General features: G+C 38.0%; 1 protein-coding gene across 2 annotated transcripts in view; it reads right to left on the bottom strand.

Moving 5' to 3' along the window:
* LOC116262476 (uncharacterized) overlaps window positions 1-18178 on the bottom strand; it is a 33054-nt gene that overhangs the window by 12217 nt on the left and 2659 nt on the right. For both annotated transcript variants that reach the window (XM_050079947.1, XM_050079948.1), the window contains exons 5-12: window positions 17909-17959; window positions 15214-15274; window positions 15062-15137; window positions 12047-12170; window positions 11901-11960; window positions 6772-7026; window positions 3934-4017; window positions 3660-3807 (exon numbers count right to left, since the gene is read on the bottom strand). In XM_050079947.1, coding sequence (XP_049935904.1) covers window positions 3660-3807; window positions 3934-4017; window positions 6772-7026; window positions 11901-11960; window positions 12047-12170; window positions 15062-15137; window positions 15214-15274; window positions 17909-17959 — 859 coding nt within the window. The remainder of the gene's footprint in view (window positions 1-3659; window positions 3808-3933; window positions 4018-6771; window positions 7027-11900; window positions 11961-12046; window positions 12171-15061; window positions 15138-15213; window positions 15275-17908; window positions 17960-18178) is intronic.

Genomic DNA, 18178 nt, shown 5'->3' with positions numbered 1-18178 from the left:
TCTATTTATTAGATAACATGCAGTCAAAATTGCATCTCCCCAAAATTTAGAAGGAATATGAGAATGAATCATGATGGTGCGAGCTACGTCCAACAAATGGCGATGTTTTCTTTCAACTACACCATTTTGTTGAGATGTGTGAGGGCATGTAAAATGTGGCACAATACCAAGGGATTTATAGAATTCAAGTAAATGAGAGGATTTGAACTCGAGAGCATTGTCAGTGCGAACAACCTTGACACAAGAATTAAATTGAGTTTTTATTTCCAATATGAAAGATTTCAAGATACAAGGAGCTTCAGTTTTGTCTTTCATCAAAAACACCCAAGTGACACGAGAGAAATCATCAACAATGGAAAGATAATAACGAGACGACAACCGACTTGGAACCCAACTAGGCCCCCAAACATCAACATGAACTAAATCAAATAGACATTGACTAGACTGACTTTGACTCGATAGAAAGGAAGTACGACTATGCTTGCCCAGTTGACAAGCCTCACACTCGATAGACGTTGTGGAAGAAATTTGAGGACACAGCAGCCGAAGTTTAGGGAATGAAGGATGACCCAATCTGAGATGCCACTAGAAGGCACTTGAAGTAGAATCAACATGGCATGACGCCTCCTTAGGGGATGTATCCAAGATGTATATTTCATCTATCTCATGGCCTCCACCAATCTTCCTCCCAGTCGATAGATCCTGAAATACACAAGTACCCGAGTCAAAAATAACTTTGCAATTCATCTCTTTAGTTAGTTTGTTTACAGATAATAAATTCTTCGGGAATTCAGGAGCATATAACACATCATGAACATGCAAAGAAGGAGAAAGATAAACATCTCCACGTCCATCCACTGGCGATAGTCTTCCATCCGCCAAACGAACATGTTGAGGAGAATCAAATTTCTGCAGGTTTGAAATACTAGCGTCTCCACAAAAGTGTTTAGATGCTCCAGAATCAATTATCCAACAACCTTTAGAAGTAGTGTTACCTGCAGAGTACGCTGAACTAGTGACAACTGTAGATGTCGATGAGGTAGAAGGAGTAGCATTAGATCTATGTTCCATAATTAAATCAATTTCAGCTGGACTTAAATTAAGAGATGTAGTATCTACTGAAGCAGCAGTGAGATTCGCCTTAGGAGCCATACTGATAGGATGTGTGTTTGGAGTAGAGCTGGATGAAGATGTCACAGACGAAGAAGTGGATGAGTTAGGTTTGCCCACTTTATTCCAGCACCTATCCTCTAGGTGACCAAGACGACCACAATATGTGCACTGAAGTCTTCCACGTCCTCCAGGGCCTCGGCCTCTTCCTCTACCACGGGAAGAGTACAGACCACCTCTTCCTCCTCCAAATGAGGCAAGGGCATATGGCTGCGAGTTGTTCGAAGATGGAGGAAGAGTAACAGCCAATCTGTTTAGTCTATTGAAGGCCTCATCAAGATCAGGAAAATCAGAGCTTGTAAGCATTTGAGCGTTGGATGCAGAATAATCAGAAGATAGTCCAGCAAGAAATTTAACCACAATCATTTGCTCCATGTGAGATTTGAGACAATGCTTACAGGGCGGTTTTAAGGAATTCATCTTTTCATAAATAAACTTCAACTTTGTAAAATATTCTGTCAAATCCATGTCACCTTGCTGCATTTGTAACAATTCTTGTTGAACCTGTAAAATTTTGCTGATATTTTTATCTTGAGAATACATCTGCCGAAGAGAATTCCACATATCTTTGGCTGTATTAAAATAACAAAGTCCTGCTGCAATGTGGGGCTGAGTGCTATTCATAAGCCAAGCACTAATAATGTTGTTTTCTTCCTCTCACCGTGCGTATTTACCAATTTTTTCAACTGGTTCATCTTCTTCTAATATATATTTCTTCCCATGTCCAACGACCGACAATATGAAGGTTCTAGACCATACATCATAGTTGGCTCCATCAAGTTTGATAGTAGATCCAAACGAAAAAGGATTTGAGAAAGCTTTGTATTCAACACTTGCCTCTATGTTCTATCAAATTGTATAGATCTGTTTGCAGCCATGATAAAACCACGAAACCAGGCCCACGATAGACTGAAAATCAACCTGCGACTGAAAAAACAATTCTGCGATTGAAAAAGAAACTCTGCACCACACGCAAGGCAGATCAGACGTTATATATATATATATATATATATATATATATATATATATATATATTTTGATAATCAACGTCTGAAAATCAAACCTGCGACAGAAAATCAACGTCTGATCTGATATTATATATATATATATATATATATATATATATATATATTTATTTGTAATAACATCCACTGAATCAGATCTGATCAACACCAACAATTTGCAACGGCACCATCAACCATCAAGGTTAGATTTAATACGCTTCTGCATTCAGATCTGAACATCAGATCTGAACGTCAACAGCAACACGTCTTTTTCAGCAACATGAGGGACTTCGACCTTCAGATCTGAACGTCAATAGCAACACATCTTCTTCAGCAGCAACATAGGGTATAGATCACGTCTCTACATGAAGAACGTGATCTGCCCTTTTTTCTTTATCAAGCAGTCCCACCGACAGCAGCAACCTTAGACGCCCAACTTTATCGTGAATGAAAAGGAGAGAAAGAAAAGCTGCGTGAAACCCTAGACGTCACAGTCCTAGGTCCGAGGCTCTGATACCATGTTACGTTGTGAGGTAGAGAAGAAGAACGAGAGGAAGGAGGAGAGAAAGGTAGCAGTCCAGAAAAGTCGTTGGCTGCTCCTCTTTTCATTAGACTAAATAGGATTAGGGTTAAGATTAACCCTTTACATAAAGAGTCCACCAAAATATTAAAAATTCAGAAAGCTACCTAATACTAAATACCAAAACACATAACACTTTAAATATCAAAAGCAGCACGTTTTCTCAACAAATCTTACTACCAAAACTTAGATGAGATTCAGAGGACAAAAAATTGAATATTTTAAGTGAAAAAACATGCAAAATTGATCATCTGGTTTTGTGTTTTAAGCAGGAAAAATAAATGTTACTGGCTATGTCACACAGACACGGCAAAACGGGCCACGTACCGGTGTCGACACTCTGACACCTGGATACCGACACTTGGACACGGCAAGGTACGTTTTGGATCGAGTTTGGGTCAGACCCGATCCGAACCACTTTACCAACCCGACATTCTTTGTTTTGTTTGAGACTTTCTTTCTTATGGGTTATGAGATTGGTGATGAACAATGTTTTGTTTGAGAATCTGAGACTTTCTTTCTTATGACTTATGAGATTATAAGAGTGAATTATTAATTTAATGTTTTTTTTATTTTATTATCCTTTTTTATTTTTTAGAATATAAAATTTGTCGTGTCCGCGTATCCTAAAATTTTGAAAATTGCCGTGTCCACGTACCCTTATCGTACCTGTACCCGTGTGACATAGGTTACTGGTGACCAGACAATAAAAAGATAAAACAGAAAAAAGTGTGTATAAACAGTAAATTTTCTAAACGAAGAAAGTGATTTAATGGTCAATTTCAAATCCTATTGTCATAACCAACAGTTCAGTGGTCAGGGGATGCTTCATTGTACAATTTTAGAATGCTTTCAATTTGGCAAAAACAATAGATAGTGAAACTAACAAGGATTGTTAGACTAACCCAGCTTTCCCATTAATGCAGCTAGGCCTACTGTTTTCAAACTAATGGTTTTTCCTCCTGTATTGGGGCCTGTAATGACAACAGCTTTGATGTTGCTAGAGACAAGAAAATCAATGGGGGCAGGATGAGCATCCTCCAAATCTGCAAGCTGAAAATCACAAAAGACATAATCAACTCTGTAAGCTGCTTCAGTTAATATGCCGCAAATGCAGCTCATGTTTCTCATACTTGGCTACAAAATTATGAATATTTTGAATTTACTTTCAAGAGTTACCTGAACTTCTAATGACTTCACAACTCCATTAGAATTCCCTTTAGTTACAGAACTTCCCCCTTGAAGTCTCCTCCTCCTAGCTTCCTAAGAACATTTTAGCATAGAAGCGTGAATAAGGCTTGGAAAAATGGTGCATCAATGTGATCATCCAGTTGTCCAACATCAGAATATCTTCAATACATTATGAACAAAGAATCTCAAATATGTAAACTAGGCCGCAACTTGAGAATAGAAACACTTCAAGAGTCACACTCTTGAACATACCAGCCAGTCCAAGAAATCGCACAAGGGAGAAACCTCAAACTAGATGTGTAACACTTCTAACTAATCTCAAATAAGGTACAAAACCAGGCCTTAAAGCTTTTACAAAGCAAGGGACCCAAGTCATAAAAGAAAGTGAGAAAGAAGGAGAAGAGAAGCTAGGTGTTGGGCAGCTCCAATGGCTAGATTTCCAGCCGTTGGGAGCAGCCAACAGCTAGTTCCCTTAATCAAAAAAAAAATATTAAAAGATATACAGAAAATACAAGAAAAATAAAAAGAAAATAAATACATAAAGACCTTTGCATACATACATATATTTATAATACAAATCGTACATCAAACTACTATAATTCTAACAAAATTGTCTCATCAAGCAATAGATAACACACATTGAATAAAGGCAAGCATTATATGACTAGCTGATCAAATAAAACATAGTAATTGAAAATTTCAGATGTTCAGATAATCATTCACATACAATCAGAAAAATGTTCTGAAGGAGGAACATAGACTAACATCATAAAGCTTCAACCTACCAAGATTTCTCTGACAGAGTAAGAAGTCTAAAACTTGGAGAACACCAGTGATATTCTTCCAAAAAGTGCCAATCCCAGAACTATTTCTTAGGTGGCCAGTGTGGTCAAAACAGTTAACTTATTCTTACCTGCTCGAGCAAAATAAACACCTTATACAAGTAACTAGCGATACCTAAGATTAATTTTAGATGTCATTTGGAATTGTTACAAATGCTTTTAAGCATATATTAAACAACGATTTATCAAACCATGCTTTGCCCATGACATCAATCTGCATTTTTTCTTTAACTGCCAACTGGACCTAACGTAGTAACAAGAACTTACGTTGTTATAACAGAGCCGACCATCAGGTGCAAATCTAACATCTATATATTCCCTCTTTTAAAACCAATATCTTATAACCTTTCAATCAGGAATTAGCCAAAATCTTGTTATCTCAGAAAACTAAAAGGACTTATAGCATATATTAGCCTACATATATTTGAATTAAGAAAATTAGAATTTGTTGTGGCAAGGAGCTTTCATGGGGACCCCACATCTTACCATCTAACTCCACCACTTAGAGGAGATGATCCAGAAACAGCTCACGGAAACTACAACTGGGTTTTATGTCCAGATTATAGATGACTTCTAGATACACACATGCCACTATCTAGAAAATATGAAAAGGGATGTTAGCCGAAACCCTTGTTCTGGACAAGCACATACCTTTTGCTTCCTATTCCTTGTTCACTTGTCAGCTTTTAAACATGCGATGTAATATTGTACACATGTTGGAAAGTTGGCCCTAGTGGGCCAGATGCTGCAGTCCAGCAGTATTCATGCATCCATATACAAATAAGTCTAGGATATGGCATAGTACCTCACTGTTTTGATAGTTTTGAATCTTTTTTATCATTGTACAAATATCATTCTCATGTTTTAAACAGCAAGGTTTTTCTTGGGTATTTTTAGGCAAAGTTGGTTTTCTCAGTTAAATCTTGGGGAAGTGTTCGTAATTTTAAAAAATATATATAAAAATTAGGTAAAGATGAAATAGATGAGAAACTAATAAGAAAATGTAAATAAATAACCACATAAATGATAAAAATGTTGTTTTACATTTACTAGTGAATGAAACAAAGATAAATAATTTAACTCAACTTTAAAACTTTAAAACAAAAAATAACGTGAAAAAACATGAGAAAAACATGAAAAGAATGCATTAAACTCATTTTGGTGTTTTTAAAAAAATGCTTCTTTTCCAGTTTTATTCATTTCAATCATCTTTAATGTAAATATTGGATTTTTTTTTTTAAAAGATGTGACATTTGTGACAATGGTTTTATAAGAAATGTACACACAAAGAATATGATGCATCCCCATTTGAACCAAGGGAGATGTTTCTTGGAAAAGAGCAGAGACCATGGTCTCCGGATCGCTCCAGGATGTAACAGAAAATGTAACCTGAAAAACATACTAGTGTAAAAACATGAAATGATCTTTTTGTTGCCAGCACAATATGAATTTGAAACTTGGTGAATAAAGGAACTGCAACTTTAGCAGCACTACTCTCACATTCAATTCCAGCAACAGAATTGCATTAACTTACATGAACCACTAAGGCACCAACATTTCAGGGTGCAGATAGACAGACTTTTTTACATTCGTGGGCACTGCTGTACCATACCAATGCTGAGGATGATTTCCATCAAAACAATGTCATCATTACACATAATTATGACCAAATAATTCCTTTACCGCAATATATTTGCAATGCTATGTACAGGACTAGCAGATATTGTTCTTTCTCCCAAAAATGGTTAAGGCGTTAAGCTGCTTTGGTTCCAAAAATGTTATCCCATTGACCAAGCCCCAGCTTGATTTTTCAAATCAAAAACCCCAAGTCAAATGCATTTTTTCAGTTAGAACCCAAAAATGATAATGACTCAGTTGAATTACAAATTTATGCAAAATTTATACAAGAACTACTCCCTGAGAAATAGAAAAAATAGAGAGACAACTATAGACCAAAATGATGCAATTTTTCCAGCAAACATACTGCAGTAGCTGTTTTCAGATCATCCTTAGCCTTCTGCACATTGTCCTTGTACTTTTGTAATAATATAGGATGATATGCTTTCCGCAAATTCAAGGTCCACTTCCTCCCCTGATTAGAGGCTAGAGAAACACTGGCTCCGCTATCTGCAAGTTCAATCTCTCCATCCTTGACAGAAGGAATGCACTCTGACCCCAGGACAAACAAATCTGGGCATGTACCTCCAAATGCAAGACTGTATTTGGCTCGAGCTGTTATCTGAATTTCAGGAACAATTAGTTGGGTACAGTAAAACATAAAGGGTCCCACTGCTAAACCTCAAAAAGGAACAGAAAGGTCAAAAGCAGGCTTCAAATTTTATGGACTTTACTCCTTAGTCATGGACGCAAATAAAAGGTCAAAATTCAAGCATGAGACAAAGTTCATCCTTATCACAAACTCTAGAAGTCCATGAGAAACAAAAGCTTTTGTTACATTCAACTATTCAAGCCAAAAATAAGACCATATTGCAAGCTTGTTGAAGAAATAGTAGTAACTAAATATGGTTATGTCACCAACCACTAGATGTTTGTTTCCCACCAAGTGTACATAGACATGCCATGCTTTTGTTCATCATATGGATAACCTTCTAGAAATTGAAAGGTTACAGGGTGCAATATCATGAAATTCAAGGTGCATAAGCTACCACTGTCAGATCTCATGTTAGACCTGGACCCGAACGCCTCGAACTGTCTTTCCCTTTTATCACATTTCTATTGATAGCATTTCATTTCCATGTTTCTGTTTGGACTTGAGTCGGGTGGTCGTCACCTTGTTTAGTCGGTAGAGGGTCGGGTTAGTAGTTAGCAACTAATATGACCCAGTACCCTATTTAGGGGATATATACTGAGCTTAATGGGGATTGAAAACCCTAAGACGAAAAGAATTACTTCTCGAAGCTGGGCTTCTCCTTAGGTGTGTGAGTGGGATTAAGCAAGGGCTAATAGGGTATCAGAGTCGGACGCTCCTCAGCTTCCTGACAGAGATCAGACATCGCCATAGGAAACAGAGTAACAGCAAGGGAAGCTCTGGTGGCAGTGGAGGCTTATCGTGCAAGAATGGAAGAAGCATTGGGGGCTTCTGACAAGAGGCTTCAGAGGATGGAACAACGAATGGAGGGCATCGATGCTCAACTCAACGCAATGCGCCCTGAGCAGCAAACCTTAGCAACGTTGTTGCGGGAGGCTCTCCAGCAAGGTAATCTACGAATTCCCAGTTCTAAGCAGACTGAATCAAAGGATAGACATAGAAGGGAACCTGGCGGACCATCGACCACGATGGAAACACTTTGGAAACCAGTGAAAATGGAATTTCCCAAATTTTCTAGGGAAGATCCATTGAGTTGGGTATTTAAATCAGAACAATTTTTTGAGTGTCAAGGAATCAATGGAGAGAAGAGGGTGAATCATGCAGCAGTACACTTTGAAATAGCTGCGATAAGGTGGTATTGGTGGATATTGGCCCATCAAGGAAAACCGAGTTGGGAGACGATGGTAGAGGCACTGGCCGCTTGTTTTGGTCCCTCTACAAACCTGGATTACAATGTTTGAACCCTCCAAAATCAAGCAGACAGGTTCAGTAATGGAATACCAAGAGAGGTTTGAAAGCGTGAACAACATGGTTAAAGGGTGGCCAGTGGAACCCTTGGTGGGGGCATTCATAGGGGTCTTGAAGGAAGAGCACTTGCAGCACCTGTGCACCGTTCTCTACATGCTGCAGCAGAACCAACTGAAGGCTAACATATCCAAGTGTACCTTTAGCACCATGCAGGTCTCTTTCCTAGGACGTGATCAGCCGAGGGCAAGTGAGGATGGAAGAAGATAAAGTAGTTTTTGTCAATGACTGGGTACAGCCCAAAACCGTGAGAGAGCTGTAAGCATTTTTAAGACTTGTGGGGTATTACCACAAGTTTGTGCGTGGATATGGGATTATAGCCTCTCCATTAACATCGCTCACTAAAAAGGGGCAATTCATGTGGGATGAGAAGGCTGAGGAAGCCTTTGCCAAATTGGAAGAGGCTGTGACAACAGCCCCTGTGTTACAGATGCCAAATTTCCAGCTACCATTTGTGGTAGAATCCGACGCTTCAAACGCGGGAGTAGGGGCTGTATTAAATCAAGATAAACATCCGATAGGCTTTTTCAGCAAAGCCATGGGAACAGCCTTCAGTGCAAAATTGACTAATGAAGAACTCATGGCCATCGTTAGGCAGTTATGAAGTGGAGGCACTATTTATTGGGACGAAAATTCGTAGTGCTGACAGACCACAACAGTTTAAGATTCTGCCTCCAACAGCGAACCCTCTCACCTGTTCTCCAGCGATGGATCTTAAAATTGATGGGCTTCAACTTCGAAGTGTACTTTCGCAAGGGGAAGGAAAATGGTGCTACTGATAGCCTGTCATGGGCAGCAGAACAGCAAGCTGCAACTACCCTACTAGCCTTGTCAAGGGTTCGTTTGGAGTTTGGATCTGTGGGAGCAAGTCAAGGCCTCTCACCAGCGTGCTTCCTCAGTTCAGTGCATCAAAGATTGTCCTTGTACTTTTGTAATAATATAAGACGACATGCTTTCCACAAATTCAAGGTCCACTACCTTACCTGTATCGCAACGGAAGGATAATTATCCCTCCTGAAACTGACCTGCCAGCGATACTCCTGGATCATTTCCATACTGCTAATGCAACGGGACATGAAGAGGTTGAAGGAACATATTGCAGGCTGCGCCCCACCTTCTTTTGGCCAGGCATGAAGAGGCATCAGAGAATATGTTAGGTACTGGGACGTATGCAAACGCAATAAATATGAAACGATGAAGGCGGCTGGTTTACTGCAGCCACTACCAATTCCAGAGCAGATTTGGGAGGACCTCTCCATGGATTTCATAGAAGGACTCCCCCTCTCGCGAGGAAAGTCAGTGATCATGGTGGTGGTAGATCGCCTTTCGAAGTATGCTCATTTTGTGCCCCTAGCCCACCCATACACAACCAAATCTGTGGCTAAGTCCTTCCAAGATTACATAGGACGGTTGCATGGAATGCCACACTCCATCACTAGTGACTGTGAACCCCCTCTTCCTAAATGCATTTTGGTACGAATATTTTCAGCTACAGGGCACCAAGTTGCAAATGAGCACTGCATACCACCCCTAAAAGGATGGGCAAAAGGAGGTGGTAAATAGATGCTTGGAGACTTACTTACGGTGTTTTGCAGGTCAGCGACCAAGGCTGTGCGCAGACTATTTGTCATGCACAGAGCTAGCCTACAACACACATTGGCATTCTTCCACAGGTATGTCTCCATTTGAAGCTGTGTATGGGAGGCCACCCCCAGATGTTCGCAGGTACCAACCTGGTTCGCAAGAGAGGAAGAAGTAGACCTGCATCTGAGGTGTCGTGATGTTGTGCTTAAGGATCTCAAGGAGCATTTATCAACTGCCTGGAACCGTATGGTGATACAATACAATTGAAGGTATGAAGACCAGCAATACAATGCTAGAGACTGGGTCTACTTGCGCAGACCAACCCAAAGAGCAGGATTCCGCCTACCTAGTGGTACAATAAGCTTGCCCCACGTTTCTTCGGGCCTGATTAAGTGCAGACTTGGATCCTTGCCATATGAACTACAACTTCCAGATGGCAAAGCCATACACCCAATCTTTCATGAATCTAAGCTTAAAACCTGCCCTGCCTCTAGTGCTGAAGATTAGCCCACACAGCCCCAGTTCTGGACAAACATCCTTCCATGTATCCCTACAGACGACTGAGACTCAGGAAAATCAGGTGTAACAGGGGAGCAGAAGAAGAATGGCTCATAGAATGGAACCATCACGACGATATCCCTGCTACCTGGGAATGGGCTGAAGACAATCAGCAAAGGTTCCCAGATTTCACACCATTTTATCACATTTCTTTTGATAGCATTTCATTTCCATGTTTCTATTTGGACTTGAATCGGGTGGCTGTCACCTTGTTTAGTAAGTAGTGGGTCGGGTGAGTGGTTAGCAACTAATAAGACCCGATACCCTGTTTAGGGGATATATACTGAGCTTAATGGGGATTGAATGGATCTTCATGTTAGATCACCTTAATTTGCCAATTTTGAGCATTTTATATTTCCCTCAGGATGGTCTTTGATTGGTTATATTTAATAAATTTTTGAAACAACATTGCTTCCCACATGAGAAAACAAAGGTCATGCACATCTGAGAATCATATTCATGCAAAAACTAATCAGGTTCAGAATTCATGCCATATGAACAACTGCTAAAACATTGACTGCACCAAGAATATTAGGGAAGCCAAGTATCAACTGTGAAGGGATAAATGATCACCCTCTTGAGTATATAGATGGATAAATCAGCATGTGTAGCCAGACAGTTGAGCTAATATATGACACCATGCGGCTGTGATTTGGCATGTAAAAGAGCACACATTTGCCAGTGATTCAACCATTTATCCTAAATTTTTTCATTATATTGTAATGACACACCTCATGGGAAACCAAACGAAAAATCTTGAAAATCCCCATCAATTGGGTTCTTGAAGGCTCCTTATCCTTTTTTCCCTTTGCTGGATTACAATTTCATAGAGGCAGGAGAATGTTGGACTGGATCTCCTGATGTTACACCATCCTCAGAAAATGACTTTAGTATCTGGGCAATGGCAGTGGCACATGTGGGCTTGTGTGAGCAATTGCCTACACCAGCCCACATAAATTTGACTATTCCTATATTAAGACCACATGGCCATTTAATTATTTATCTATTATTAGCCCCTCAAAAGTTAAATGAGTAGAGTTCTAGTTGCTGGGGCCTCCAACAGCTCTTTCTTGAGGCTTTTAAGGAACCATTTGGTTCCATTCTTTGTAAGCTTCTTTGAAGCTAATTCATGAATTATTAATTCATTATTTTATGCCTCGGTGCACATGACACAAGCATGAGAAACAAATAATAACATTTAATGACATTGGACTGCAAGCAAAGGCAACACTAAAACTCGCTTTTCATAGTACTTTAATCATAGAAGCCAAATCCCAAGCATCCATGCATAAGAATGTGATTGCTTATACTATATTTTAAAGATTTTGTCTACTTACCATGTCCATTTGAACAATGACATCTAGCAATCTATAAAGGTCTTCAATGCCTGCCTGCATCTGCCAATCAACAAGGACAAGAAACATGACAAGCCTTTCACTCTTCAAATGTACTAGAATTCTGCACAATCTTTTGATCAGTAAACCTTCTGTGTCAACTTATAAAGCACATCCAGTTCAGCTTTCACAGCTAAGTTTCTTGCTTGCTCCAACTCATCATTTAATGGAACGGCAGAGATCGGCTCCACAAAGTTTTCGGCACCTGGCCCACTAAAATTAGCAGCATCTGTCAGTAAAATAAGCTAAAGCTGCCAACTTCATTGGAACACAGGAACACATGGACAACTGCAAAGATATCTCCAGCATGTTACTGCATGGTGGGATCATGTAGAACTGAAACCGAGCAGTTGTGGAGTATGGAGGACAAAACTAAAGTTTTTCGCAAAGCATATAGTCAGATTCCGAAAGTAATACAACTTCCACCGTTTCACGTGAACAAAAAACAAATATAAAAAAAAATCAAAGTTATTTCAACTTAAGATTAGAACAGATTCTCCAATCAACAACTCAAGTTATTTTACCTGAGAGAAATAAGTGTCTTAATCAGAGTAAAAACATATTAATTTTAAACCAGTACCTCCTTTGCTATGCCTCCAAATAAAAGACACCCACAGGTCTAATGTGCAAATTGGACATTTACAATGAAAGAACCTATCATTGTTAAATTTTTATTAACAAAAAAACATTTTCCCTATTTCAAAAATAATTAAAAAAAATCAAAATACTGTTAAAAACTATTATCTTATTATGAAACATTAAAATTCACAACCTTAGGCAATTAATTGTGCATCCCTCAAGAAGGCATGAAAAAATTTGGGTGTATTCAGCATAACATAAACTACAATCAGATTTCTTAAAAGCACTACTTCCTAAAAACATCACACTGTGATGGCACTTAGAATTTACCAGAGTATGCAGTCCACTGATATACAGTAAGGACAAAAGTTAACTTGGTTCTGCTCGTCATTCAAAAGCTACTCATTATCTGGTTTAGAAGTTCCAGAATTTATGGGCATTTTGTTGCACATACAGAATTTTTCTTTTTCTTTTTCTTTTTTACTTAAAATCATTTGGTCAAAGGTAGTTAATAAGTTTGAGTTCACAAAAGGAAAACGGTTTGTTTCCATGCTGCTTTTTATTTTATTCTGTTGTGTAGTGTTTGTGTCCAGAAAAGTCAACCTAAAGTGGTGAAGCATGGTATCATCATCTCAAGTGCAAATGCTTGAATAGCATCATGAAGACAACCACAAATGCAAAAGCTTCAACAACACATTACCATAACTAAAATATCAAACTTTAATACCACATTAGAGCTGAAAGAATTATGATAACTTTTTAAGATAAAAAGACTGCAAGTGACTAGAAAACAAGCAAACAAGAATCATAAGTGCATGATAAAATTAATGACATAATATAACTATGCCTGGAACTTGTTTGAGTATGTCGATGAAGTGAACTGGAATGTCTGGGTGACATACCATCATGTGATTCATGTCAAGACAGTTTCCTTACCGATTCATTCTGGAAGGTTCAGTAGGACATCTAATATGGTTGAAGGTGGACCACCCACTGCCAGGTAGGGAAAACACTATGAACCTCAAAGCTATGTCAAGAGAGCCTAGACCTTCTAACATAAAATTTAACTGTAATCAATCAACATAAGTTTGATCCGACATGGGCAAATATACCACATCAATTTTGTACTAAAGCACCATGCCATTCTTTCCTAAGCCTACATGTCAACTGGCAAAGAAACGGGGCACAAATCGACAAACATCCAGAAGACAAATGGCCTAAAGTTCACATAATGGATTCTTCAGAATACACTGAAGTGCCCATCTCACAAGTAGGAACCAAAAGTTCAGAAATAACCAGTCTGATCAAGATGGTGCCTAATAGCTTCAGGGTTTAGGATTTAATTAGTAACATGATTTAGATAATTGGTTTGGCTCTGAGGTTGACGTTGCAAATTAGCAAACTGATCCAATTCCATCATGGTTTAGAATATGGATAACTCATCTTTAGGAACCAAAACCTGTATTTTGCCAATTCTTGGTTGGATAAGTCAACCACTTGATTTTCAGTGGCAACATAATGAGACTCCCTCTATGTGCCTACTATCTTTTGTCTAATGAAGTGTTGATAAATTTCAATATGATTCCCACTGTGATGAATGGAATTGAAGAAGATTCATCGTAGTTGACAAACCTGTGAATCAGACTTGGGTCGGCTGACTATTGGGACATGAGTTAGAGAGTAGACTTGGCCACTTGCGGAGTCAAGTTATAAATTTTATAAAGTACTTTTACTACAAAATCATGAAAATTTGAGCATATCTATAAAATACCAAGTAGCTATTGAATAAATACAATAAAATAACTAGAGTTTACGAACAAAACTACAAAATAATGACTAATAAAGAACATGTATTAGATTAATTTGTTTTGAATAAGCAACTACAGTTCACTTCTTAGTGACATTGGGTAATACTTACGTCTAGAATCAGGTGATCCTGAACCTATTCAGCCAACACATAACCAAATCCCCCAGGATTCAGTTGCATTTGGATCAGCACTTGACTCGTGACCAGTCCCTTGTCGATCTGGTTGAACTTGGTGATTCCAAAGTCAACTAGCTGGATTTGCCAACTGTGAGATTTGTATCTCACTCTAATTGTCACAAGGCAAAAATGACCTCGAAATACACTTTCTCAATCCAATTAACAAGGTCCTATAGCATGAAGGATGTGTACTTTCAACCACCATAATTTATTCATAACCTGCCATCCTGAATGTAATGAAGCTTCTTTTTGTTTGATGCCAGACACAAACACAACATCTCCTTGACACCTGGCTGACCATAACCAGCAAATCTTGAAATTATAACAAGTTGAAGCTCCTCCATCTACCTCCAGGACATAAATATACAATTGCAACAAAGGTAATCTTCTAATATGAGCTTGAAATAAAGTTATACACTATTAACTAAAAATGTGAATATGTTGTCAATTGAGGATAAATGCAAATAAAATCCTATCATTCACAAATAATTTGAAAGCCAAAAAATAAAACTGATAAAGGAAAGTTTAAGATATATCCTACCCTCTTAGTAGCAACCCAGGAACAGTTGCTTGATCGGAACTGATCTTTATGCACCACCTTCCCTCAACATTGCTCACTTCCTTGGGTAATAAGCAAAGCACATGGTCATCAAGTTGGACAGTAACAATGTACATGTATCAACTGAAGTAAACTTGCCTGCGAGAATGCATTATCGGCTGCATTCTTCAAAAAGCTATCCATCAGCAAGTACAACTGAAGAAAATCAGAGCAGCACGTGTCATTCAATAGCACATGAATACCATCTTTGCAAACACAAGAAAGATGCCAAGCCTTGCACTCAAGAGAATAAATATAAACAAGTTAACACAATGCCTAATTGCAAATGAGACAAAATATAGAGAAAATGCATAACTGGGGGTTTCATCTATACTGATATTGTAAATGTGTAACGCAACCTGAGTCAGGTGCAAAGTTAGATATGTAACATAATGACAAAATCACAAATTTTATCTTTTGGATACTAAAAATTTAATAAAAATAAATTAGGAAACATAGGGAAAATTTTTTTTTTACAAAAAAATCATGGATCAATAAAACGTAAGTAACTGGAAGTATATACCACCTACAATGTGCATGCATTCATTAGACATAATCAAAATTAACCACTTAAATTAATCACAATATTTATATGGGGTATCAAAATAAGCAAGTATGGGTTATGCATGATTACTCCTTAGAGTCTTTAAGGTGTAAACTAGTTAATAATCATAAAACTTGAATTTTTTTCTTTTAGGGCAAATGTAGGCTCTTATAAGAAAAACTACAAAAGCTCTAACTTTCTTGCATGAAATCAACCCTAAAATTTATGTTTTCACTTTAAATGTGTAGAATGTCTTTAGTGTTGAACTTAATTTTCAGTCTTAATTAATTTATATGTCCAAAAAACTCCTTTAACACTTTCTACGTTTTCAAGGTGTAACATGACGCTTAAGCTACACAACATATCATACTGTAATGTGCCTTTCATGCCGAACTTAATATCCAGCCTTGTTACATTTATAAATTAAACAACTCCCAAAAAAAAAAAAGTTACATTCCATATTGTACTGTAACATATGATACGCAGTGCACCGAAATTCGAAAGTTATACACAATAACGTGTAGCTATGACCCTGACACTGGTTTCAAGGGTGTCTTCATGTTGTTTTCTTTCATAGTTACAATATGTAAAGTAACATATTATATGATAGCTATGTTACATACAACACTGATCTGCACCACTAGTTAAAAAGGATCAACAGATTCACGAGGACAGAAAGGTCATTACGTAACAAAGCAACAGAGAGCATTTATTTGACATATACAAATGTTTGTCATCTCTACCAAATGATGGGTAAAGAACACTAAAGAGTTTGTTGCAAGGTATGGCAAAACAAATTAGAAGCCAATGGAAGGATTAAATATTTTCAGTTCCCATGTCAAGAAAGATAAAGCAATCAGAACTGGTCATAGAAACTTAACCTACCAGAAAACATAATGTGAAACTAATATGTCAGTTCTACTTTATTTCGACAGATGCAGGATACATTTCTCTTAAGTGATGAAAAGGTACCAGCTTCTGCTACTGGGATGGACAAGCGTACCCTGTTGTGTTCCTTTCATGCACAGTCAAACTCAAAATAAAGTTGTGCTCGCTTCTAGGTGTGTTGTCAGACATGGTGTTACAAAATTAGTGATGGTTTGGAGTTCCAACTAGTAAAATGTGCTGCTTACTTCTTGCGATGGCCTTTGGTTGCACTTGCATCAACGTCTTAAATCATTGTACCCATCTAGAGCTCTGCTCCACTGAGATCTGAGGTACACAATTGCATGTCTGTATCATGTGCATTTACGTATCCACATAGACATGCAGGCCAATATGAACATGCATACACATGACAAAAGACTATCTTCTAGAACTAAATGAACCGGTTTTAAAGCTCAATGACTCTAGACTCGACTCAGAGTGAACTGACTCGTGACTCGCCAGGCCAACCCAGTCACTCGGCCTGGTTTTGACAACTTCATTTTTTGCATACAGTATATTTTCATATGTATAAAATAGTAGTTTTGATTCATTATAAAACTGATATATAACAGTTAACATGTATAGTAATATATGTGTGTGTTTGTGTGGGTGGGGGTGTGCACGTGTGTGTGTGTGTATATATATATATATATAGAGAGAGAGAGAGAAATTGGTAGGTGCTAGATAGATGCGAGACGGAAAAAAACAATCTCAGCCCTTAATCTTTTTCACGATTGCCGGTTGAGGGAAAAACAAGGAGGAAAAGTTGTAAACTAATACTAGATGACGAAAATGCTCCAACACCTTTTTTTTTCTCTCAACATGACAATTTCTGGTTTTTACATTTTTTTTTTACCAGGTTGAGGACCGAGTCAACCAAGTTGACTTGGCTGGGTTTATAAACATTTACTGAGTACACTTGAAAATAGCATTATAAGGTGACAAATTGCATAGAATGCTGGCAGTGAAAAACCGCATAGACCAAGAAGAAGCAACTATCAAAACTAGCAAATGAATGAGACAAGGTTTAACATCATAAACCTCCAGATATGGAAAGAATGAACACATATTACATGTCAAGGAAGCAGGTGTGGAACATGATAAAGTAGATAATGTTTGTTTGTTAAGGATATGTTGAGAAAACAACTTCATTTTTTGCATAGTTGCACTTATCATCTAGACCTAGCTGTTTGTATTATGTGCAAAGAATCAACAGAACATCATTAGATCTTCCAAAAAGAACAAGTGTAAACCCCCACTATTCAAGGTACATATTTTACCAATATAACACCAAAAAAAAGGATGAACATAAAAAGCACCTTTTGTTCAAGCCCTCTCACTTGGTTGCGGTAGCGCTTTAGTTCCGAACTCTGCACTCAAAGAAGAGCATTATTCAGAGAGAATGCAGGAAATTCCTGGAAGGCAAGGAAATATCATTGCTCTCCAAGTTGCTTAGTTTAAAAAGCATAAGGAATATGCAAACACCACATTCTACAACAAATGAGTAAAATGACAAAATCCTGACACCAGAAAAAGAAACACATACACACACACACAAGCATGCATGCATGCATGAGTTCCTAAACACA

Source organism: Nymphaea colorata, chromosome 10, assembly GCF_008831285.2.
Source record: "Nymphaea colorata isolate Beijing-Zhang1983 chromosome 10, ASM883128v2, whole genome shotgun sequence".
In the NCBI taxonomy this organism is placed as follows: domain Eukaryota; kingdom Viridiplantae; phylum Streptophyta; class Magnoliopsida; order Nymphaeales; family Nymphaeaceae; genus Nymphaea; species Nymphaea colorata.
This window is presented reverse-complemented; position numbering and strand designations above follow the sequence as displayed.